Source organism: Sminthopsis crassicaudata, chromosome 2, assembly GCF_048593235.1.
Source record: "Sminthopsis crassicaudata isolate SCR6 chromosome 2, ASM4859323v1, whole genome shotgun sequence".
NCBI classification, from domain to species: Eukaryota; Metazoa; Chordata; class Mammalia; order Dasyuromorphia; family Dasyuridae; genus Sminthopsis; species Sminthopsis crassicaudata.
In genome coordinates, this window is record NC_133618.1 from 436,647,691 (window position 1) to 436,673,013 (window position 25,323).

Sequence of the window (25,323 nt, forward strand, 5' to 3'; positions counted from 1 at the left end):
AGGGGTCCCTATGTAACCACATTGGTCCCTCTTTATTCTTCCCATTTTCTGCTTTAACTGAAAAATGTATAATCGTATCTTCAGAATTACTTTTTCCAAAATCTTTATTTTCTTATGAGCCATCAGTTCTGAAAAGAATTAATCCAAAATATAATAAAGTAGTTTTTCTCAGAACTTTCTGAAATCTCCTTTCTTTTTTTTTTCTTTTTCTTTCTTTTTTTTGAGGCTGGGGTTAAGTGACATGCCCAGGGTCACACAGCTAGGAAGTGTCTGAGATCAGATTTGAACTCTGGTCCTCCTGAATTCAGGGCTGGTGCTCTATCCACTGTGCCACCTAGCTGACCCAAAATCTCCTTTCTTAAAGGAAAAATATTGCATTCTCTTTCTTTACTATGATAAATGCTAAGATAAGATGATCACTTTCTCCTAAGCTAGTCTTTCACAAGCTATTTCACAAGCTAGTCTCTTTTTATTAATCAGAAGAAAGTCCAAAATAGGTCTTCCTCCATTTCTCTTCATCTTCTTTCTTGGAGATGAACTTTTTATCATGGCAGGAATTTCTTAGACTTTCAGCAGATATCTGAGTATTTTAAATCCTCTATCACAGTTATGTCTTGCTGCCATGCCAGTTCTGGAATGTGATTTTAGAAAAACATCATCTACATTTCCTGTCTTATCAGTCAATCTGAAGCATAGCTGATCCTACAACAATATCAATTCTGTTTCTTTCTTCTTTCATCTTGTCTGTAAAAGTTCAGTGCTAAACTTGTTCTGTGTCAGTATAAAATGAAAACAAGCCTGGCTGCTATAGTGCTTATTCTGTGTCTGGCATATCAAACCAGGGACTTCCAGCCTCCCTTTGTCAGTACAGCAATAAGATTTAAGCTATAGCAAGACAGAAGTCACCTGAAAAAAGCGGGTCTGAAAACCCAGCTATATCATGAAGGCCCATGACTGATGGGAATCTGAACATGGGAATATGACCTGAGGTTTGGCATGTTATCCCTTCCATGGACCCCCTCCCTGCCTCCTTACTCATCCATCCAACCACTCAGGAAGTCTTGTTTTTCCTCTTTCCTTTCCCTTCTTCCTATCCTTCCTTCTTTTCTTCTTCCTTCTGTTTCCTTCCTCTATCCTATTATATTCCACCTCTGCTTCCATTTCATATCCATCCTTTTCCTCTTTATTTCTCCCTCATTCCTCTCTTCCTACCTCTCCTTCTTTACCTTCCTTTCTCACCTTTCTCTTCTTTCCCTCTTCCACTTCTTTCTTTTCTCTCCACTTCTTTATTTCTCCTCTCTCCCTCTTCCTCGGCGGATGGCTGTCCTTGGCCTCAGACTTCGAGCAGCCCTTCATCAACAGGCCAGACACTCTCCTGGTTAACAAGGACCATACGTGGGTACCCTGCCTGGTGTCCATCCCGGATCTCAACGTCACTCTGAATTCGGTATGAACCACCACTCCCTCTCTTCCTTTCTCACCACCACCCCCTATTTCCCCTATCCTGCTCCAAATTCCTCTTCCCTGCCCAGGGCTTCTGATCCCAATGAATCAGAGCTGGAGGTGTCTGATGACCATTCCTGGAAAAAGGGGCCTTGGATCCAGATGCCCCTGAGTTGTGGTGGGGAGGGGAGAGGCAGCCAGCCCCTGACCATCCACCCCACCCCTAGCAAATCAGGGTGATCCGGCCAGATGGACAAGAAATCGTGTGGGATGACAGGAGGGGAATGCTGGTACCCACGTCACTCCTCGGAGACACCTTGTTCCTCCAGTGTGAGACCATCATCCGGGGCCGAACCTTCCGTTCCAACATCTTCATCATCCATATCACTGGTATGATGGCAACAGCCTACTCCTGTCACATCATAGGGTATCCCCCTCATGTTTATCCCAGAGGAGCTCACTCCAGCCTTGGCCCCAAGCCCCTGTTTATAAGGTGCCACCAGAATGAGAACCGTGAAAATTTCTCCAGTTCCTGAGTCCAGGGAGGGAAATGTGTTTCCCACTTCTTCTGGGGCTCACAGCCCTGGTAATGGTGATATTGGATATGGAGCTGGTAGGAAAGAGGAGGGATTAGGAGGCAATCCCAGAGACTCTAGCTAGAGTTTAGGAATCATTTTTGTATATACATATGTCTCTGTGTATTGTTATGTGTGCATGCATGCATCTTTCTTTGTATTTGCTATATCTGTCATATGTGCTATCTGTTGTAAGAGTTGTCCTGTGCTCCATTACTTTGCTGTATTACTGAATCAATTGTGTTGTTTATATGTTTTATATTATTGAGTGTATGTGTTGTTTTGTGTGATCTGTGTTACTGTATTATGTTCTGTGTTTGCCTGTGTCCCCCAGGAAATGAGCTATATGACATTCAGCTATATCCGAAGAAAGCCTTGGAGCTGCTGGTGGGGGAGAAGCTGGTTCTGAACTGTACCGTGTGGGCCGAGTTCAACTCAGGAGTTACCTTCCAGTGGGATTATCCTGGGAAGCAGGTTAGCCCTCTTCTTCTTTCCAGCCCTCCGTGGGCTAGGGAGACCTCCTTACTTATATCCTTCCCCAAGTGGGCTGGCCGTTCCTTGGTATGTATCCATGGAATGATTAGGGCTTTACTCCCCATGGCTCATCACAACCATCCCTCACATTCTCCTGGTTCCTATGAATTCTGGCCAATCCCTCCCTCCACACATTTTATGCCTGTCAGCCTTCCCTTTGGTAAGGAGCGTCCATCACTTGGATATACTTTTTGTTCAAATCTCTCAAATCATCTCATATCCATTTAATACTTTGCTCTTTAGAGTTACCCATAGGATCATGTGGATCATAACACTGGGTCTCAAGAGGCAAAAGACACTGAAATTAAATATTTGCTCTTCAGGGGAAAGCCCAAACTCTAATTTCTCAAGTTATAGTAAAGATAATTAATAGAATTGTATTAATTCTAACATAACTGATATAATCATGAATATATCTATTGAGTATAACCCATATTGGGTTAGTTAATAATTGATGTCATGTTAATTATATCATGATATAATTATATTTCTATTATTAACATAATAACTAAAGACCAGTCATGAAGGCCAAGATGAATAAAAGATAAGGAGAACTAGCCTCAGAATCTGGAAGAGCTGGTTTACATACTGGCAGTATGGTCCTAGGCAAGTCATTTATTCTCTCTATGCCCCAATTAATTCTTTATAGTCTCTGCCTTTAAGTTGCAAAATATGTGCCAGTTTACATTAATAATAAGGAATTTCCTCCTTGGGAGTGTCTTATACCAACGAAATCATAAGTCTATACCTTCCCAAAATTAACAAAAGCAATAATTATTCCTCACAATTCTATAATACTTGGTGATTACAAAAGGCTTACAAATATCTATTATGTCATTTCAATATCACAAAACTCTTGCTGAGGCAATGTTGAACATATTTATTTTACAGGTAAGGAATGGAGGCTCAGAAAAGAGGCTCAGACTTAACATACCTTGTTCCTTCATCAAGGAAGACCAGCTTAAATAATTGCTCCCTCTCTGATGAAATATTTTAAAACAAAGAAAAAAACTATCTTTCTTAAAATATTATAGAATTCTAGAAATAGTCTATCTCATACCAACTAATGTGTTAAATGACATCACTATACTCTTAGTACTCACCATACAATCATAAAGCTCAAAGAGCAATTTAGACTTAGAACTGTCTAGCCTCTTTCTTTTACAGACAAGGAAACTGAGGCACAGAAAGATTAGTCCAGGGTCAGCCAGTAAGCATCTAAGACAAGATCTGAACTCAGTTCTTCCCTATTTCCCTTTTTATTCATCCATGCTGCTGTTCAGGTTCCTTTCCAAAAGAGAAACCCTCAAACCAGGAGAAGCATCTTCATGACTGTTCCCATGGCACAATCCCCAGCCCATCATGTCCATTAAAACACCTTGCTATATGGGAAGCTGATATCTGTTTTCTCAGCACTGCTTCAGTGTCTCTCTCATCTCCTGTTCACTGTTCATAAAGTCTATACTAGAGCTAGAAGAAGTCTCCCATGCCAGACTGCAACATCCTCATTTTACAGATGAGGAAACTGAGCCCCAAGGAGATTAAATAATTTATCTAAGCTTGCAAAGATAGTAGGCACCAGAAGTGGTATTTGAAACCAGGTCTTTCATTCCAAGGATATGCCTCTTTTCCATAGACCACGCTGCCTCCCCATTCTATCCCACTGACTTAACATAACATATTCACTCTCTCACATGCTATCTCTCTGCCTCTGCTTCTCTCTCTGTCTCTCTGTCTCTCTCTGTCTCTGTCTCTCTGTCTCTCTCTCTTTCTCTCTCCTCTCTCTCTCTCTCTCTCTCTCTCTCTCTCTCTCTCTCTCTCTCTCTCTCTCTCTCTCTCTCTCTCTCTTTTTCTCACAGGATTGGAAGATTCTCTTCTTCCCACTAGAGTCATGCTCCTTTTATTGTCATCACTGTTTATCTTTGTAGAACTGAAGCCTCCATCCCTTGCCCATTTTCTAACCTCAGGACAATAAAACTCCCAGGCAGCCTATAAAGATTGCCTCTATCAGCCCTGCTGTCTAGAACTCACTCCCTGACTTATTCTCTGGAGATCCTGGTGCTCTCCTGGACAACTGATGCCCCGAGCAGGGCTGAGCATTTCAGGCTGCATACATGAGCAAGGATTGAGAGGGTAGAATCTCCTTGAAGGCAGAAACTGTTTCAGTTTTGTCTTTGGATTCCCAGCACCTCACAGAGAGCCTAGGTATAATAGGCAATTAATAGTTGATTCATTTGTAGGCTTCTGGTCAATGTAGACTTTACAGTACTTCTCATCCCCAGACCAGTCCCTGTATGATCAATATTCTTCCCTCCTCTGAGCCTTCTTTCTTTTTCCGATATCTACCACCCATTATTCCTTCCTAAACTCCAATCATTCTATTTCTAGGAAGCAAAACATTTTCTTATTTCTCCTGCCTTGGCATTTCTCTCCTATTCCTTCTTCTCCTCCTCCCCATCCTTTACACAATAAACAGCTCTAGAGAGGATTTCTTAGTTTTTGTTGTGGACAAAAAGGTAGGCCAACTGGAGAAATTGAAAAACTAAGGAAAGTTACCAAGGTACCAGGAGATGACAATGAATATTCTCCCTTATATTTAATGGGATGTTAAAGGTGCTTAGCTTGAATCCTTGAAGCCCCATTATGACATTTATTACTCTCTTTATCCCTGACCAGTCCCTTGGTACCTTTCAACTCCTCATCATTTTCCAGATATGTTTTTAAATGTCTTATTGAAATTCAAGCATGCTATGTTTGTGGCATTCCCTTGATCTATCAACCAAGTAGCTTTATCAAAAAAGGAAACAAGTTTCTTCATATATTTGTTCTTGATGAACTCATACCAACTTTTGGTGATTATTCCTTCCATTTCTAAATTATCACAAGTTATCTTCTTAATAATATCAAAACTATATTTTTCAAACTGTGTCCTCTTACTTTGTGTCTTAAATATACATATATATATGTATATACACACACATACACACATTTTAAAACTTAAATTTATATAACATGTGCCCACCACCTCTGATCCTCTCTTTTTCTCCATGATTTTTTTATTATAAGCTTTTAATTTACAAAACATATGCTTGGGTAATGTTTCAACACTGACCCTTGCAAAACCTGTTCCAAATTTTCCCATCCTCTCCCCTAGATGGCAGGTATTCCAATACATGTTAAAATATATGTTAAATCCAATATATGTATACATATCCATATAGTTATCTTACTGCACAAGAAAAATTGGATCTAGAAAGAAAAAAAACCTGAGAAGAAAAACAAAAACTCAAGCAAATAACAACAGAAAGAGTCAGAAAGAGTGAAAATGCTGAGTTGTGGTCCATACTCAGTTCCCACAGTCCTCTCCCTAGGTGTAGATGGCTCTCTTCATTATTAAACAGTTGAAACTGGTCTGAATCAATTCATTATTGAAGAGAGCCACTTCCATCAGAATTGATTATCATATAGTCTTGTACAGTTGCCATGTACAATGAACTCCTGGTTCTGCTTGTTTCACTCAGCATCAGTTCATGTAAGTCTCTCCAGGCCTCTCTCAAGTCATCCTGTTGGTCATTTTTTACAGAACAATAATATTCTATAACATTCATACACTGTAACTTATTCAACCATTCTCCAATTGATGGGCATCCATTTGATTTCCAGTTTCTAGTCACTACAACAAGGGCTGTCACAAACATTTTTGCATATGTGAGTCCCTTTCCCTCCTTTAAGATCTCTTTGGGATATAAGCCCAGAACAAACACTGCTGCATCAAAAGGTATACAAGTTTGATAACTTTTTGAGCATAGTTCCAAGATGCTCTCCAGGATGGTTAGATTCGTTCACAACTCCACTAACAATGTATTAGTAGTCCCAATTTTCCCATATCCCCTCCAACATTCGTCATTATCTTTTTCTGTCATCTTAGCCAATCTGACAGGTGTATAGTGATATCTCAGAGTTGTCTTAATTTGCATTTCTATGATCAATAGTGACTTTTTCTCCATGATTTTTGATGGATCACTAAGAGGTTATCAAAGTCAGCTCTTTCAGTATACTAGGAAACAGTTGGTTTAGGCCCAATGACAAAGATAACTAGGGACTCTTATCATTTACTCGTTTTTCTTGAGATTTAGAATATTATAAACATTTTTGAAAATCTTTTCTTTCAACTGGTAGAGTCTGAAGGTATTTGAAAGTATACTTTTTTACTTCATTTTTCTTGGATTTTTTTTTAAATCTGTGTTTTCTTTCACAATATGACTTATTAGTAATATGGTAATTAATAATAATTGATAATATGTTTACATGACTGCACTTGTATAATTCATATCAAATTGCTTGCTTTTTCAATGAAAGAAGAGAGGAGAGAGAGAGAATTTGAAACTCAATTTTTGGAATGAATGTTAAAAGTTGTTTTACATATCATTGGGGGAAAATATAATGTTAAATAAATATATTAAAAGTCATATGGCAAATCAAAATAATAAATTCTTTCTAATCATAAAATCTTTTTCTTAATAAGAAAAATCACAATAAGCATTAAGTAGCTCTGTTTTCTAAGTTCATTCATTTTCATCATCTATCCCAGTCAGTAATCATTCTATCCTTTATTGGCTCTATCTCTTGTTCCCTACATAACATAAAAAAGAAGTTGTTTATATATTCTTAGCATTTGTTAACAGCTTCAGTTCATTTTGAGCTTTACTAATTTTAAGACTTTTTCTTCTGAGCCATGTCATCATTTTATTCATTTTCTTATTTTATTAATTCTTGTTCCCATCTTCTCTGTTTTTCTTTTTCCTGAATCAACTTCTGAGGTCTTTGTGTAGCCACAATTTTATTTTTAAGCAATTTGCTCTTTTTAATCTCACTGAAATAATTTTTTGTTAAATTTTATCATCAAGAATTTCCTATATCGCTTAGGCCACCTTCCCTGTAGAACTTTAGGTTATCAGAATCTATGGGAGATTCTCTTGAGAGGAGGTGCTGGTGGGTCACCTTAAGAACTGGATTCAAGCTTCTGAGGAAATCCTAGATAACCTGTTTCTTGGGCATTCCTTTTCACAAAAGTCAGTATCCTAGTCCTTCCCTCCCTCTTACCCAAAACAAGGCTACCATTCTTCTGAAGACAGTGGGGCTATACAAGTCTGGAGGAGAGAGCAAGGCTAATGATTTTGCACAGCTCTGCCTCATTTAAATCCAATTCACTTGCAAGTCAAGATGTCAGCTCCCAGATGTCTTAAGTCCTCTTTGAGAAAAAAGGATGAACAACAAGAAGAATGGACTACCTGATGATTTGTCCTCTGGGAACACAAGGTATCAAAGTCAGGAAAGGGGGCAGAGGCAGGATGCTGACCTCTCCTGTTCCCTCCCATTGGCAGACAGAACGAGCTGGGGCCGTGACACCTGAGCGCCGCTCCCAACAGACGCACACAGAACTATCCAGCATCCTGGTCATCCAGAATGTGAGCCAACAAGACCTCGGAAAGTATGTGTGTGAAGCCAGCAATGGCGTCCAGAACTTCAGGGAGAGCACTGAGGTCATTGTGCACGGTATGGCCACAATTGGGTCTGGAGAGGATAGGCCCTTGGGTACAGTATTTGGAAGAGGAAGGAACAAAGGGAGACACAGAGGAGGCTTTCTTTCTGCCTCAACCCCATTTAACCCTCCCCCTCATAAGACACATAGATATGTGTTGCCCATAACCATAAAGGCTATAGATCTGTAATCTATCCATCACTGTATGCATTCATTCATTCATTCACCAGAAGCCTTTGTAGAGATGTGTGTGTGTGTGTGTGTGTGTGTGTGTGTGTGTGTGTGTGTGTGTGTGTGTGTGTGTGTGCCCGCGCTCACCCGTGCATCCTACATTTGCAAATGACCTAAAGGAATTGAGTCCTTGATTGCTGACTCAGCTTAGTGACCCCTTAGTCAGTGTCTCCATCCCATGTTTCTGCTCTGTGTTCTAGTTCTCTTTTACTCTTTAGAGACTGACTCTGTGTCTCTGTTTCATGTCTTTACCTAGTGTCTCCCATCTATATCTGTTCCAATTGATTGGGCTTTCAAGTCTACATTCCCTGTCCAGCTTCACTGCTCTTTGTTCCTTCTGTACTTCTCTGTCTTCATACTTCAGCAAGGTTAAGGAGCCCATTTCCTTTTTAAGGCTGGTGAGAAATTTAATAGTCATTAAAAGCAAATTAACAAATATTTATGTGCTTATGCAGAGAATTGTGTCAACTTCTAAAAGTTTAAATAAAATTGTTACCTGCCTTCAAGAAGTTTACAATCCAGTTTATAGTCTAGAATAAGATATTCCTTCTTGGAAGAGATAGCATTTGAGTTGTCTTTAAAAAACGTAAGAATTCATCTTTGACCATAAAAAAGGTCTTTGCCTTACTCCTGTTCTCTCCATTTCACAGACAAACCTTTCATTAGTGTGGACTGGCTGAAGGGCCCTGTGATCGAGGCCACAGCAGGAGATGACCTGGTGAAGCTTCCAGTGAAGGTGGCAGCATATCCCCCACCAGAATTCCAATGGTAACCTCCTTCCCACCTCCAGAAATACCCTTTGAATCCCTCTTGGTTCCCTAATTCCTTAACCCCAACATGCCATCACTTCCAAAAGCTGGAAGGATCAGAAAGGAGATTTAAGGGGATTAGGGATAGCACTTCCTCACTGAGGGCCAAGATCAGGAAAGTAGAGGGGAAGTCTTGCCTAGGAGGCATGAAAGTTAATTCTAATTGTACCTCTTTGTGCTACACAGAATGTGGCAGAGCCTAGAAGAAAGTGGATTACTGAATTTGCTAGCCCTCTCATATCCAATGTTTTATCACACCCAAATTCCCTCAAATCCCAGCCTCTTATATCCTTTATAATATTTTCATCATGGAAACTGGTTATCATTCTCTCATTTTATTCATTCCTGTTCCCATTTTCTTGCTGTTCTGAACTTCCAACAATATCTGCTATGGAAAACAGAATGAAACTTGGAGCCAAGGAAACCAAGGATCAAATTCCAGGTTTGACACTTACAAATTGAATGACCTTGGACAAACCACATCAGCTCTCAATGCTTTAATTTTCTTACCAGTAAAATGAGGATTAATATTAATTACTAAGTAGTCCAGCCTTTCCCCAGTATAGTATTCCCTCCTATAAACTCAATAAATTTTCTATCAAATGTTTGCTCTGTGCAAGGCTCCATGTTAAACTCCAGAAATAGGAATATGGAAAAAATTACCCAATGTAATCTCTTCCCATGAAGAGCTAACAGAAATTTGCCTGATGCAACTTATCAACAACAATTATGACAGGTGGTTGGTTACCTTCTGCTTTCATACAAGAGTGACTATATTCCCTTTTGCTTCTGTATAAGCTTATTTCAAGTGATCTATGATCTCATTTATGTAGGTATTCCCTCCATTAATGCAGATTGAGACTCTTTCATACCTTTTTATCCTACATGATTTTTGCTTATGGTCTTTCATTGGTCCTTCACAAAGGATCTACTCATTGTGCTGGAGACCTTCTGCCAGGGCATTTTATATCCTATGAGTTTTATTGTAGCATTCAGAGTATCTATCTATCTATTATCCCTCCTTCTTACTTCATGGATGGACCACAATGCCTTTGTGATGAATGCCTTTTTTTGTTCATAAGCCTTTTATTTCTTTCACATGGGTCTTTATTGGAAATATGTTGAAGTCTGCTTGCATCCATCTTGCATTAAGTTGAAAAGTTGGAAGTTTTATACAAGAGCAGCTTAGGATAGTTGAAAGAGTTGCACAATTTCCCCAGTGCCATGAGATCTTTTTTTCTCTTGTTCAATGCTATGTCCATATCATTGCCCTTCTGTAATAACTGAAGAAATACTTACAAATAAAGAAATTCCATGGACTTCCCTTCCAAATTCATGTCATAATTTGGATAATAGGCATTTTCATCCATTTTTCTTTTTCCTATAGACAAAGGAGTTAGTAAACTAGGCCTGAGAGCCAAATCTAGCTCTTTATCTTTTTGCACTCTACCCAGCCTTCTACCCAGCCTATCCTCCAGCTAAGAATTGTTTTATATTAAAGTTTATTTTAATATGTAAAACATTCTTAAGGGCCACACAAAAACAAGCAGAGAACTGGATTTGACCCCCCAGGCCTAGTTTGCTCACCTCTACTATAGAATGATTTTTTGAGTAATCATAGATTCCATTAAAGAGGCTTTTTCTTTTCATGTTCTGGATATTGGTGCAATAAATTGCATAATGTCATCTGGAGGACCTCATCATTTATGGAGAATCTCTCTTCAGTCTAGGCCCTGCATACAACCTCATTTGTCACAATGGAAGACATAGCTATACTTGCTTAATAATAAGCAATAATAATTTGTTGTTGCATTTATCAAGGAATTTTGTACAGTCTTAAAATATTATGAGACATTCCTTATTAGACTAGAGTCTTGAAAGGTTGCACTTTGATCAACTGAGTCAAAAATCTTTGTGACAAAAGGTACCCAAAAAATCTTGTATTCTTTGTACCTTTCAATCAACTGTGTGATTGTCAAGCTGTTCTATGCTATGGAATATCATTCAGGGGAATTTTGCAACCTTCTGTTTTCATCAAGGATATCCTTAATACATTCATAGATTGTTCTCATAAACATTTTGTAAAGATGAGAGAGTAGACATATGGTTCAGATGCTAGTAGCATCTTCTTATCCATGATTTTCTTCTTATACTTTTGAGTATCTCTCTTATCCTGAAATATCTTGTGAAAAAAAATCTACAATGCTTTCAAGATTGTGTTATACCCAGCAAAGATTTTCTTGGTGTGTACTTATTTAGGTCAATCCAGCCACTCTTAATGTTTCCTTCTTCCTAAGAGCCATTTCTACTTCCTCATGAGTATATCACAGAGTGAAGTGTCAGGGCCTGAATATGCTGATGCCATTGTCATTGATGATGAAGTGGACCATTATGGCAATAATAACATGTCTGTTTCACTCTTTTTGTTGCTTTCATGCCAGTTTCATCTTTGAGTGAACGGCAAAGCAAAATTTCTAAAGAAAACTCATTTTTTCACTGTTTCAAAACATTTTAAAAGGATTAAATTGGCTGATATACTTAAGAAAAAATGGTTTTGTTTTCTTAAGATGATGTAACTTAGTTGAGACTTGCTGTATGTTTGTTTTGTTTTCAGTTTTTAACTTGTGTAATACAGATAATTTTACCTATAATATTTCATCATATTTCTCCATAGTAGTAGACTATATAGATTGCTCAATTTTATGTGACTAATTTTCTATAAACAATCATCTCCTTTCCCATAAGATAGAGTCAATTTTTTTTTCATGATGGTGTCCTGAGTTTACTATATCTAGCATCTTTGGGGGTAGCTAGATGGCACAGTGAATAGAGCACTAAAGTAAGGGAAACCTGAATTCAAATATGGCCTCAGAAACTTACTAGCTTTATGACCCTGGGAAAGACCTTGTTTGCTTCAGTTTCCTCATCTGTAAAATGAGTTCAAGAAGGAAATGGCAAATCACTCCAGTAACTTTGCCAAGAAAACCTCAAATAGTGTCATGACGAATTAGACACAATTGAAATGACTTAACAACAGCAGCTTGGGTCTGTCTTCTGAATTTATGATGTATAAATGTAAGATTTCTGAGTATTCTACAAGCCTTTGGAGTCTTTCTCAACTTGACCCACATTTTCTGACGTCCTATTGGCTATCACCACCTGTACCCATCTTTGCATTGAAATCATTGACTATCAAACTGTCGCTTTACTTAACTTGAAGCATTTTCAGGTGCTTAAGTTCTTCAAAGAATTTCCTTACTTTTTCATCTTTTGCACCAGATATTGATGCATAAGCAGTGAGAATCTTCATGATTATTTTTTTCTTATATTCATCATCACTGTTGTAAGGCAATATCACACGTGTCCTATGAATGGTTTTTCTTATTGCCTTGAGTGAGAGACAAAAGCAACGCCCTTAACTCCCTTGACTTTTCAAGTGATCATGTAAGTCATCTTTCCATGTAGCTGCAACTTCCTCATCTGCTTCATTAACAGGAGAACAGCAATATTGACAGAGTTCAGTTCTTCTATTAGTAAGGTAGTGATATGTCTTCAGTGATGACAACCCATGGTGTACATTGTTTTATTAAAAGTAATTTCTACTGGACAAAATTTGCTGACTGTTTCAGTATCCCAGGTGTGCTCAGGGCACAGACTTCATCACAAATTGCACTTCATCAGAAGAGCCTTCCCAGCTCTAACATTTGGTATAGATCTGATCTTACTCTGTTTGAATTGTATCATATGCCCCTACTCAACTAGACAATTTATTGACCCCCTTTATAGATTGGCTTCCTCCATTAGAATGAAAGTTATTTGTCTTGCTTTTATTGTATATACAGTGTTCAGCCAGTGATTGGCATATAGTAAATACTTAATAAATGCTTTATTATGCCCATCAATCAATTGGTAAGCATTTATTAGCTCCAGGCCCTGTACTTGATATTAAGAATAAATAATTTTCATTAATTACATTATATTAATTATATCACATCCCTAATCACTTGAGCAACACTAGCCACCAGATCCCTTCCCCAAGCTGGCCTCTAGCTTAACCCAGCTCCTAGAAACCTTCTACAGACTGCAAAAGAGTGATCTGCCAGCAAATCACTGAAAGAACAAAAAAATTTCTTCTGAATTCCTGATCTCTAAGTGTAGACCCTCCTCAGAGTGCTTCTTCCTAGTATCTCTGCCCTCACTAAGCACAGACATAACCCTTCTTGAGCCTGACAGAGAAATTTTCCCAGACCACACTCACTAAACAGATTTCAATCTAGCAAGAGAATCTTATCCTCAGAGAGACAACCAGAATGAGCCCAGTGCTTGGCAAACATGTCATCTATCTCCAAGGGAACTAGGTGGGACTTTAGTTGGGATTTAAACTCAATTCTGCTATCTGCCAGGACTCTCATCACTGCTCTTGTAAAGTCAACTCTCCTATGAAAGTCAAAGCCTGATGTGTTCGGAAGGGAAAGGAATAAGCATTTAAGTGTCTTCCATATGCCAGACACTGTGCTAAGCACTTTTCAAATGTTATCTCATTTGATGCTCACAATAACCCTGAGAGAGAGAGGTGCTATTCTTATCCCCATTTTATAGGTGTGGAACTGAAGTAGACCAAAACAAGAGAACAAGAGATTCTAAGATTAGATTTGAACTAAGATTGTCCTGATTCCAGGACTGGTACTCTATCCACTGGGCCACCCAATGGCCTCTGTTAAGAGATAGTCTTTCTTGCTTTTGTAACTCTATCTCTGTTTTAAGCCAATCACACTGGGTTTACTTCTGACTGTCTCTTTTGTCCCAATTCTTACCTAGCCTTTAGTCATTGAATGGGCATTACCTTAGACTGGAAAAGCCCATAATTTAGAAAAGCCCAGGACACCCCTGTATCCTGGGCCACTGCCAGGCATCTTGGCTTTGTCTAATCACTGAAGTTGGAGGAGAAAATGAGACTGATAACTTTCTATAACTCTGTCCCACTTATTTTCATGCACAACATCCTGGTGATGTTACTGGTCCTCTTTGGGAAGGAAGGATGAACAAATCAACAACTTCTCAAATGCCATAGCCATCCCCAAGTGCCAAAGAAAATGGTGTGTGAATGAGTTGTCCCAGAGACCAGGAAATACAATTGGGTGATTCAAAGGTAGTGTCATATCCTACTTTAAGAGAACAAGGGAGCTGAATGTGCATATTCAGAGCAACTGGGATTACTGTTGGTTGCTATTTTAATATGGCATGATGAAGCTCATCCAAACTTCTTCTGAAAAGCCCTAATTCCAATAATGACATGATTTTGGCTAGCTGACATTATCTCTCTGGGCTTCCCTCATCTATAAAATGAGGGAATTAGGTTAAATAATCTCCTTTTTCAGCTGTGATCCTCTGGTTCTCCTCTGCCCAGTTTGGAACCAGAACAAATGATGGGGCAAGATGAGGCTCTAATACCAACAGGTATAGGATTGAGTTCCTCTATGCCTCCAGGTACAAGGATGGGAAGCCTGTCTCTGGGCGCCAGTCTCCACATTCAATAGTAATCAAGGATGTGACCGAACAGAATGCGGGCACCTACACCCTGGCATTGTGGAACAGGCAGGCTGGCCTGAGACGTGAAATCAGCCTGGAGCTGGTAGTGAATGGTATGACCCAAGGGAGAGGGACTGGGCCAGGTTTGTAGGAAACATACCAGATTTGGGAAGGGGAATGGTACTAGTAGAGGCAGGGGAATGGAGGGGAATGAATGAAAAGGGAATAAGGGACAGGGATGAATAAAGACTGGGATGAGGGCCAGGGCTCAGAAGAGAATACAGCCAAAGAGATAAGATAAGAAGATGGTAGAGGAAAACACAGTCGAAAAAGAGATATAGATGGCAGGAACGGGGGTAAAGGACATTGTATTATGGGACAATAGTGAATGGACCAAAGGAATGTGGGTCACAGCTATAGTCAAATCCACTCTCCACACACACACACACACACACACACACACACACACACACACACACACACACACACATGTCCTCCAGACTGAGTTGCCCCGACATACATCCTGCCTAGTTTCTGAGAGTCACCCTGGTCAGCCAACCCCCTATCCCCACCCCTCATGATAGTGGAAATTAGAGTGGGAAAGTTGGAGATGGGCAGAGGAGGGAAGGTAGCACAAATCTCCAGGATGGACTTAAGGTTTCCTTGCCATCCGCATCTATCAGTCTGTTCTTTTGTGCACAGTTCCTCCCCACATCCTTGAGAAGGAGGCATCTTCACCCAGCATTTATTCTCGCCGAAGCCGCCAGGCCCTCACCTGTACCGTGTATGGGGCACCGCCACCTGATGTCATCCAGTGGCAGTGGAGGCCCTGGACACCCTGCAAGATGTTCTCTAGACGCAGCCTGTGGGTATCACCTCGCAGGGTTGATTTTAGTCACATTCCTGACCCTAACTTGTACCTAAGCTTCAACCCTCATCCTAATTTTTCCCCTACCTAACTGTACTTTGTGGCAATCAGAGGAGACTTTGTGGATAAAGGACCTAAGCCAGGTCTTGAAAAGGGAATAGGATTTAAATAAATGGATAAGCAAGGGGAGGTCATTTGAGGCTAGAAGAATACAATCATTAAAGCATAAGTCATGTTCAGAGAACAGTGAGGAGATTGAGGAGGCTGGAGTGTAGAGGACATAAAATTGAGTGGTATAAAGGTAGGGCTGAAGAGCTAGGTTGGGAGGACCTTGAATACCAAGCTAAAGAATTTGAACTTTGGCAAAAGAGAGCGAGCCATGGTTACTTTTTAGATCATGGTAGTAATGTGATCAGAATAATGAGAGAGAGAGAGAGAGAGGGACAATGAGAGACAGAGGAATGGAGAAGAGAGAAAGAGGGGAATAGAGAGAGAGACAGAGATAGAGATAGAGGAGAGGGAGAGACAGAGAAAGAAGGGGGGAGAGAGTGAAGGAAATAGACAGAGAGGGAGGGAGAAAGAGAGAGAGAAAGAGAGACAGAGATAGAAGAGAAGGGAAGAGAGAGAGACAGAGAAAGGGGGAAGAGGGAAAGAGATACACAGACAGATGAGACAGAGAAGAAAGAGAGAAGAGAAAGAGGAAGAATGTGGATAATGCAAAGAGACTGATAATAATGATCCTCAGTGGTTTCTCAGGGCAGCTATAGAGAAGAAGCTGGGTACTTGTGGCAGTCTTGGCAGTAGGAAATTGGAGGGGTGATGAGTAGCAGTGTTGTGTCCAAGGCCAGTGAGTCCTGGCTCTGGGATGCTCCTGACTGATTTCCTTCCTGTTGTTTATGCTGATCTTCCAACTGAGTCTCTCCCCAACCAGGGCCCCTCTCCCGCCCCCCTGCTGTGCCTGATCCCCCCTTCTCCCTGGCTATCATGTGCAAGTTCTGACTCACTGACCCCATCCCAGGGTGTGAGCTTCTAGCCAGGGAGACAGATCCTGCCCTGCCACTTCCCAAAAAATCCCAATTTGAGCTGCAAATTAAAAGATTTAGCATTAGTAAGCATTTTTGAGATAATCTAGTCCCAACCATATCTCATTTTATATGTGTAAAACTTGAAACCCAGAGAGGTTAGCTGATTTGCTCAAAATGACTAATATAATTAATAGAAGAGCCAGGATTGGAATCCAGTGACACCTCATTCCCTCTATCATGCTTTCCTCTAACATGTGTCCTAATTATTTGTGAAAGGAAGAAGGAAGACAAGTAGAAGCAGAGCCCAAACTGCCCAGAACTAAATTGTAGGGAAGCTTCAGCAGCCCAACCTAGGGACATAGTTCCTCAATTGTTCCCTCCCAAGAGCCCAAGTTCCCACCCATGAGGGCTCCCAAAAGACCTCTCCATTCACCAACTTCTTCCTAGAAGAAAGAGTAGAGGATGGCTCAGGCTCCAGTTTGTAAACCTGGCAGTGCATCATCACACTACTAAATATCTGTGGGTAGTTCTGTAGCTCAACTCTCCATCACTCCCTCACTTGCATTCAATTCATTCAGTTCATTTGTCATTAAAAATACTCTCTAGAGCTGGACCTGGGCTAAAATGAGAGAAGGAATCATATCCTGCCTTGGAGGAGCTCACTGTCTTGGGGAGAAAGAGGGAGAAATAGGGTAAATACTGCAGCAACAGAGAAAAAGCCTGCCTTCAAGGAGTCCACAATCTAGAGCAGATAGAGAATGAGCCAAATCCTTCCCTCAGAGGAAGACATAGTCTGGAAGAAACAGAAGGAACAGGACCAGATTGAGCCTTGAAGGGATAATAGGGCTTGGATAGGCAAAAACATGGCATTTTGGACCAGGGAGCCACAAGAGCAAAGATACAGAGGGGGCAATGAGCTTGGGGAGGGGATGTCAAGGAGCCTGGTGTGGAGAGGGACCTCACTGGGCCTGGTATGAGAGAAGAGACATTGAAGTTAAATGTGGAAGAGGCTCAAAGACAAGAGCCTCACTAAGACGGGTGTATTGGTTAGGTTTATTGGGGCCAGACTATGGAGGATTTTGATTACCAAGATTAGTAGTTTAAACTTATTTTGTTAGGTAATGAGGAATTGCCATAGTCTGCAGAGTAGGGGAGATGGCTAATCTTTTTGGAGTCATCATCTGTTGGCTAGACAAAGTATCATTGAGCATTTGTGTTAAAGGAGAATGAGAATGAATGACTGTCCAAATGTGGGAAACCTCACCTTGAGAATAAAGGGAAATTAGTCTCTTCCCTCTCTCTGCCCTTCTTCCTACACATGCCAAGATCACTAGATATATCCAAGTTCTTCAAGGAAGAGAGAAGGGAGCCACCTGACTCTTGTCTCCTCTCCTGAGAGGAGTGGAACACTCCCAAATACTGATTTCCCCCCACCTATTTCTTTCTTGTGGAAGCACAGGAGCCAGCCAACTGGAAAGCGGCATCAGCGGGACCGAATGCCCCAGTGTGTGGATTGGAGGGAAGTGTCAGCCCAGGATGCTGTGAACCCCATTGAGAGCCTGGACACCTGGACTGAATCTGTGGAAGGCAAAAACAAAGTGAGAGCTAGCCTAGGACTGGAATGAATTAATAAGCATTTATTAAGCATCTACTATATGCTAGGTACCATGAATGAGGCCAGAAATAGAAAGCCATGAGTAAGGACAAGGTAGCCCCCCACCCCTTAGGCACTGCCCAGACAGCCATCTGACAAGAAGGGAGGAGGCCAGAAGGAAAAACCCCTGATTCTGAGTTGTTGTGACCAATGCTTAGGTGGGTACCAACACAACCTTGAGGTCCTGAGATAGGGAAGTAAAGACAGATTAGAAGACTCAATTAGAGGACAATTCACCATCACCATCACTGCCAGGAAGTCCAAAGACTAGGGTGCCAGGGTCATTTCTGCCAATCTCTAGGAAATTTTTAAAAGTCAGACACTTTGGGGGGGATTTCACATTCCCCATATATAAAGTGACAATAATAAAATAATAATTCATTTTTATGTAATGCTTTATGATTTTCTCAGCACTTTCCTCACAAGATTAGTGCTCGTAAGGCTAGAAGGAATTTTAAGGGCCAGTAAGTTCAATTGTCTTATTTTACTGCTAAGGAAACTGAGGCTAGAGTGGTAATTGACTTGCCCAGGGTCATATAACTAGTAAATGTTGAAGGCAGTATTCAAACTCAGGTCTTCTTGATTCCATATCTACCATTCTCTATATAGCATACCTTTCTAGGACCTCTACTTTCCATCTACTTTAATACCTAACCACATACTACTCTATCCCAGGTTCTTCCTGGGAGGAAAGAAATTATTGTCTCTTTCCTTTTCATCCCTTGCTTCTATGGACACATATGTGTTACTGTGTACTACACAGGAGAGCAGCCTGCTTCTGAATTTGAGGATGGAGCCTGAAGTAGGGCTCCTGGTGGCTGGACTCAAAGCCTCACAAGAGACCTGATCTGTACTTAAAAGATCCTGCTATTTTAAGTTAGGGATCATCTAATCCAACTCCCTCATTATGCAGATGGGGAAACTGAGGCTTATTTGACTCATCCAGAGTCATTAAGGGAGTAAATTGTAGAGCCCTTGAATCCAGATCTTAGGCTTTTGCCATTCAGTCTCAAACCAGCTTCTGCTCTATCCTCTATTCCTAGGATGAGGGAGGGATATTAAACATTGACAACTTCCAACCTTAATTATCCATGCATTTGAGAGAAGATCCAGGATTTGCTGCTGAGACAAGTGGGGGGGAGATGTGCCTGGGTTGTGCCAGCTACTTAAGGCCAGCAACCTGGTTTCTGCCCGTACTATAACTGAAAAGGATGGTTCCCCCCCCTTTCATCCCTCTTGTCTGCCTACTCAGTCTACTCAGTGCCCCCAAATGGGGCTTGTGCCCAGAAAGCAACATGTGGGGAGGAGGGAATGGAAGCCCAGAACAACAAAGGACTCCCATTTCCTCAAGTCACTTCCTGTTTTCATACACACCTCCAAAGATGCTTCCTGTTCAAAGGCCTAGCGGGAAGTGGCCTCAGGGCCAGGAGGGGGATGGAAAGGGAATGGGAGGGAAAGGGAAGGGATAGAACCTGCAGAGAAAGAGAGACAGACACAGAAAGAAACAGACAGAGACACAGAGAGATAGAGAGACAGAAAGAGAAAGAGAGAGACAGAGAAAAATAGAGAGATAGAGACAGAGCTATAGAGACAGACAGATAGACACAAAGATAAAGATAGAGACAGAGAGAGCACCCATGGGTCAGGCAGAGAACTATAGCAGTCTTGAGTTGGTCCCTCCCTACTTCCATTCCTGCATTTTTGTTCCCTGTATTTTCCCATTTTCACTTCCCCTTAATCTCCCATCCTATTTCCCATCAAGACTAAAGCCTATCAGGGAAATTTAACCCTGCAAAAGACCCAGGCAAGAACCTCTCCTGCAATTCAACAAACATTAATTAAGCATTTACAGCATGCTGATAGACAACGATATGGCAAAGTGAATAGAGGACCAGGCATAGAATCAGGAAGGCCCACCTTCCTGAGTTCAGATCTGGCCTCCAATGCTTACTGACTGTGTGTCCCTGGCCAAGTCACTTTATGTGTTTGCCTCAGTTTCTTCATCTCTTGAATAAGCTGGAAAAGAAAGCGGTAAACCATTTTGCCAGTATCTCTGCCAAAAAAAAAAAAAAAAAAAAAAAAAAAAGTAAACCCAAATGGGGTCACAAAGATTCAGACACAACTGAAATGACTCTGACTCAGGACAACAACAAAGAACTGCCACTTCCTCAAGTCACCCGAGGTACCAGACACTATGCTAAATGCTGAAAATACAAAAATTGCAAAACAAAGAAAAAGTTCCTGCCCTCAAAGAGCATACATTCTAACCAGGAACACTTAGTCAGGAACTTATTAGGGTTCCAGCAAAAGGTGTTTCTGGAGTCAAAAGACCCAAGTTTTAATATCCTCTCTGATACTTCTATCTCCATGGCTGGAGACAATTTACTAACCTTTCTGAACGTAAGTTTCTTCATTTATAAAATGGAGATGGGAGTGGGGGAGAGGCCTAGATGGTCTCTGAGATGCCTTCTAGTTCTTCATCTGTGATGCTGTGACTTAGTCAGTAAGAATATTCCCAGAACTGCTCCAGAATAGTCCAGTAGCTAAAAAACACCAGAGCAGGAAAGAAGGACCTTAGTACAAGGTATGGAGAATATTTTCCTCTGGTTTGGGAAACTTTTGCACCTGATTCTGAGACCTATGACACTATCAACTATTGAATTAAAGAGTAAAAATTTATTTTAAGGGTCTACTATGTATTTCTGATTTTTTAAATTAAGATTTTTCAATTAAGTATTTATTTTCTCTTTCTTACTTCCTACCACACCACTGAGAAAGAAATCAAGAAAAACAAAATCCTTTTAAACAAATACACATAATCATGCCAAACAAATTTCTGCATTGGCCATGTCCAAAAATGTGTGTTGTATTCTATATCGTGAAAGATCACTTCAGAGTAAACTAGTATGTAGTATATATATTTCATCAGCAGTTCTTTGGAATTGTGGTCAGTCATTGTGTTAATCACTGCTCTTCCAAAGAGAAGTACTCTTCCAAATTAGTTTCCTTACAATGTCCCCCCTCGCCCAGGCAATTGGGGTTAAGTGACTTGCCCAGGGTCACACAACTAAGAAGTGTTCGGTGTCTAAGGTCACATTTGAACTCAGGTCCTCCTGACTTCAGGGCTGGTGCTCTATTGCGCCACCTAGCTGTCCCTACAATGTTATTTTAATTATTTAAATTATTCTCATGGTTCTAGTCACTTCACTCTTTAGTTCATATAAATCTTCCTAAGTTTCTCTTCTGTCATTTTAATGGTGTTTTCTTTTGTCATTTTTTACTAACAAAACCCATCCCTTTTGTCATTTTAATGGAATCCTATCAATATTTGGCTATCATATGCTAATAGCTAGCATTATATAATGTTTTAAAGTTTATGAAACACTTTAGAGATCATCTTATATGATTTTTATAACCACTCTTTAAAGGAGGTACTGTTCTTAACCCATTTTATTGATAAGAAAACTGAAATAATAGAAGTTAAAGAAACTTGCCCAGAGTCACACAGTTAGGAAGTGTCTGAGGCAGGATTTAAACTCAGATCCTTTTGACTCTGAATGCAGCAGTCTGTTCACTTTGCACCTAACTGTTCCTGTTTTCTTTAAGGAAATAAAGCAGATAGGTTTTATCCCATGAGAGAAAGGCTGCAAAGTAGTACTTCTGGGAAATGTTTCCTATTAGCATTCTGTGTTACCCTAAAGCAGTCATCCTCAAACTTTTTAAATAGGGGGCCCGTTCCCTGTCCCTCAGACTGTGGGAGGGCCGGACTATAGTAAAAACAAAAACTCACACTCTGTCTCCACCCCTCAGCCAATTTGCCATAACCAGGTGGGCCGCATAAATGTCCTCAGCGGCCACATCTGGCCCATGGGCCGCAGTTTGAGAACCACTGCCCTAAAACCTCAGTTACTTTATGTCCACAGGCTATTTCTCCATCACTCAACTAGGCACGTGGGGAAGGGTACGTTGGTTGGAAAAAGAAATCTCAGTAGTATGTCCTTTCTCACTCCAGACTGTGAGCAAGCTGGTGATCCAGGAGGCCAATGTCTCTGTCATGTACAAGTGTGTCACCTTCAACAAAGTGGGGCAGGATGAGCGACTCATCTACTTCTACGTAACTAGTGAGTAAGGGTAGGGGGAGCACATTTCAGATATGGGGTTTTATCTTTGCAAAGGCTTAGAAGGAGATGAAAGTTTGGAGAGGAGAAATGGCTAGTAGGTCAGTCTGAGTGAAATGGAAAGCAAATAAAGGGAAGTTAAATGACATTATTGGGAATGTAGGAGGTGGCTGATTTATACAGGACTTTGAAAGCCAGGCTGAGGATTTTGTATTTTATCAGTGAAGTTATTGGGAATCATTAATTTTTGAATAGGCAAGGCCAAATCTTTGTTGTAGAAGTGTCAGTTTGGCAGCTGTATGGGGGATGATTTGGAGAGAAGAGATTAGTAGCAAGGAGACCAATTGGGAAATTATTGTAGTAATCTGGCAAGAGATAATGAGGTTGTGTGAGTAGAAAGAAGGGGATGAGTTCATGAGCTATTGTGGAGATAGACTCAACAAGTTGGTATCTGGATAGATGGGAGGGAAAAGATAAGGGAGAAAGAAAAATCAAGATGGACTCTTAAGATTGAAGACCTGGTAGAAGGTTGGTAAGGCTCTCAACCAAAACTAGGAAATTTGGCAAAGGGGTTGGGGTGAGGGAGAATAGAAGCTCTCTTTTAAGACATATTCCATTGAGAGGCCTACAGGACATCCAAGAGTAACAACAGAAACTAGATAATGGTATTGAATTACAACAGGAGTACATGACTAGACTTTGAAGGCCTAGGTTCTGGTCTCTAATCTGTCACTATCCATCTATATTATTTTGAGCAAATTAATTTAATCAGTTTCTTCCTCTGAAAAGTGGAAATTAAGGGTTGGGAGTGGGATAGACTAATGAGAATGGTGAAACTCAAGACCTTTGTCCACAGGCAGACCCCAAAACATCCAAGTAAGTTGCAAACCAGATTACAATGTAACTAGGAAATGTTTAACAAAATAAATACAAATACAACATAATGTTACTTTGTGCTTTTCTAAGTCAATATGCTTCCCACAGAGATCTGTTTCTATTTGAGTTTGATAGCATTGGATTAAATTATTTCTAAGATTCTGTTTAGTTCTATGAGAATGCTTAAATCAGTGAGATCTGAAGGTGGAGATGAAAATAAGATCTGATACTTGAAGTTGTGCAGATGAGTGAGATTGCCAAGGCAAGAGAGAGAGAGAGAGAGAGAGAGAGAGAGAGAGAGAGAGAGAGAGAGAGAGAGAGAGAGAGAGAGAGAGAGAGAGAGGGAAAGAGGGAGAGAGGGAGAGAGGGGAGAGAGGGAGAGAGGGAGAGGGAGAGGAGAGAGAGAGAGAGGAGAGAGAGGGAAAGAGGGAGAGAGGGAGAGAGGGAGAGAGGGAGAGAGGGAGAGGGAGAGAGGGAGAGGGAGAGGGAGAGGGAGAGGGAGAGGGAGAGGGAGAGGGAGAGGGAGAGAAGGAGAGGGAGAGGGAGAGAGAAACAGATTTAGAGAGAGAGGGTTATGGCTAGGACTTTGGGAGATTCCTGTATTTAGATTGTGAGAGAAGTTAAAAAAAAACTAGCACAAGCAAGGGAGTAATCAGAGGGCAATGTTATGAAAGCCAAGGGAGAAGAGGACATCATGAAGAAGAGAATGATGAAAAATGTTAAATGGCATGGAAAGTGAAGGAGAATAAGAATTAAGAAAAGGCCTTTGAGTTTTGTGATGTTTGGTCTCAGGGCAGTAGTGAGGATGACAGCCTACATGGCCCCTGGAACCCACATGATCTTTCCTACAGCTATCCCTCATGGCTTCACTATTGAGTCGGAGCCAAGTGAGGAGCCTGTTGAGGGCCAGGACCTGACCCTCAGCTGTCAGGCAGACAACTACACTTATGAGAATCTTCAGTGGTACCGTCTGAACCTGTCCACGCTGCATGATGCTCAGGGGAACCCACTCCTGCTCGACTGCAAGAATGTGCATTTGTACGCTACGCGACTGGAAGGCCAGCTGAGCTCCACACCAGGTTCCCGCCACGCAACCCTGCGCCTAGCCCTGCCCCACATCGCCCCTGATGAGGAGGGTGATTACGTGTGTGAAGTGCAAGACCGGCGGAGCCATGAGAAGCACTGCCACAAGAAATACATCTCTGTGCAGGGTGAGGAGCCCCAGAGGGCAGTAGGTGCCAGAGGTCAGGGAGAGGGAGACAAAGAGGGATACAGAACCAAGCATAAGGAAGGCAGCAGAAGAGATGGAGTGATGGCTATGGGAGCATGGGCTATGAAGAGATAGTCTTATACAGCTCTCCATGGCTACATTTCTCTTTCTCCTCACAATACCCACACAAAAAAACAACATACAAACATAGGGATACAACCACAAATTCAATAAATTCAAATCAGAAAGTATTTAATAATAGCTAATAATAATATAGTGGGGCAGCTGGACAGCACTAGCTGCCAAGTAGAGTATAGAGTTAGGAAGCCCTGAGTTCAAATGTGACTTCAGACACACTTATTAGTTGAGAGAAGCTCAGCAAATCACTTAACTCTTTTTGCCTCACTTTCCTCATCTACAAAATGAGTGGAGAAGGAAACTGCAAACTACTTCAGTATCTTTGCCAAGAAAAACCCATATTGTTCTCAGTCAGTCAGAAATAACTGAACTTTAAAGCTTGCAAATGACCTTACATATATTGGTTCATTTTATCTTTACAACAATCCTGGGAGAGAGGTGCTATTATTATCCTCACTTTTCAAGTGAGGAAAATGAGGCAGATCTTTTTGGTGTCAGATCCAATGATCCATCCACTATACCAGCTAGCATTTTATTAAGCACTTACTATGTGTTAGGTGGAGGCAGCAAAGTGATATAATGGATAGAGACCTGGGCCTAGAATCAGGAAGACTTCCTAGATTAAAATATGACCTCAGACACTTACTAGCTATGTGATCTTGGGCAAATCACTTAACTCCCATTTGCCTCGTTGATAAAATGGGGACCCATTAGATACTACAGTAACTTTGCCAAGAAAACCCCATCGGCAATGTCCATGGGGTCATCTAG

The 25,323-nt window shown here is 40.9% G+C and overlaps 1 protein-coding gene across 1 annotated transcript in view; it reads left to right on the forward strand.

Annotated features, from left to right (window-relative positions):
* FLT4 (fms related receptor tyrosine kinase 4) overlaps positions 1-25,323 on the forward strand; it is a 111,323-nt gene that overhangs the window by 55,326 nt on the left and 30,674 nt on the right. Inside the window, exons 4-13 of the mRNA XM_074292345.1 lie at positions 1,338-1,447; positions 1,671-1,833; positions 2,353-2,492; positions 7,937-8,108; positions 8,976-9,093; positions 14,622-14,776; positions 15,366-15,528; positions 18,016-18,154; positions 22,223-22,331; positions 24,056-24,415. Of these exons, the coding sequence (XP_074148446.1) occupies positions 1,338-1,447; positions 1,671-1,833; positions 2,353-2,492; positions 7,937-8,108; positions 8,976-9,093; positions 14,622-14,776; positions 15,366-15,528; positions 18,016-18,154; positions 22,223-22,331; positions 24,056-24,415 (1,629 nt within the window). The remainder of the gene's footprint in view (positions 1-1,337; positions 1,448-1,670; positions 1,834-2,352; positions 2,493-7,936; positions 8,109-8,975; positions 9,094-14,621; positions 14,777-15,365; positions 15,529-18,015; positions 18,155-22,222; positions 22,332-24,055; positions 24,416-25,323) is intronic.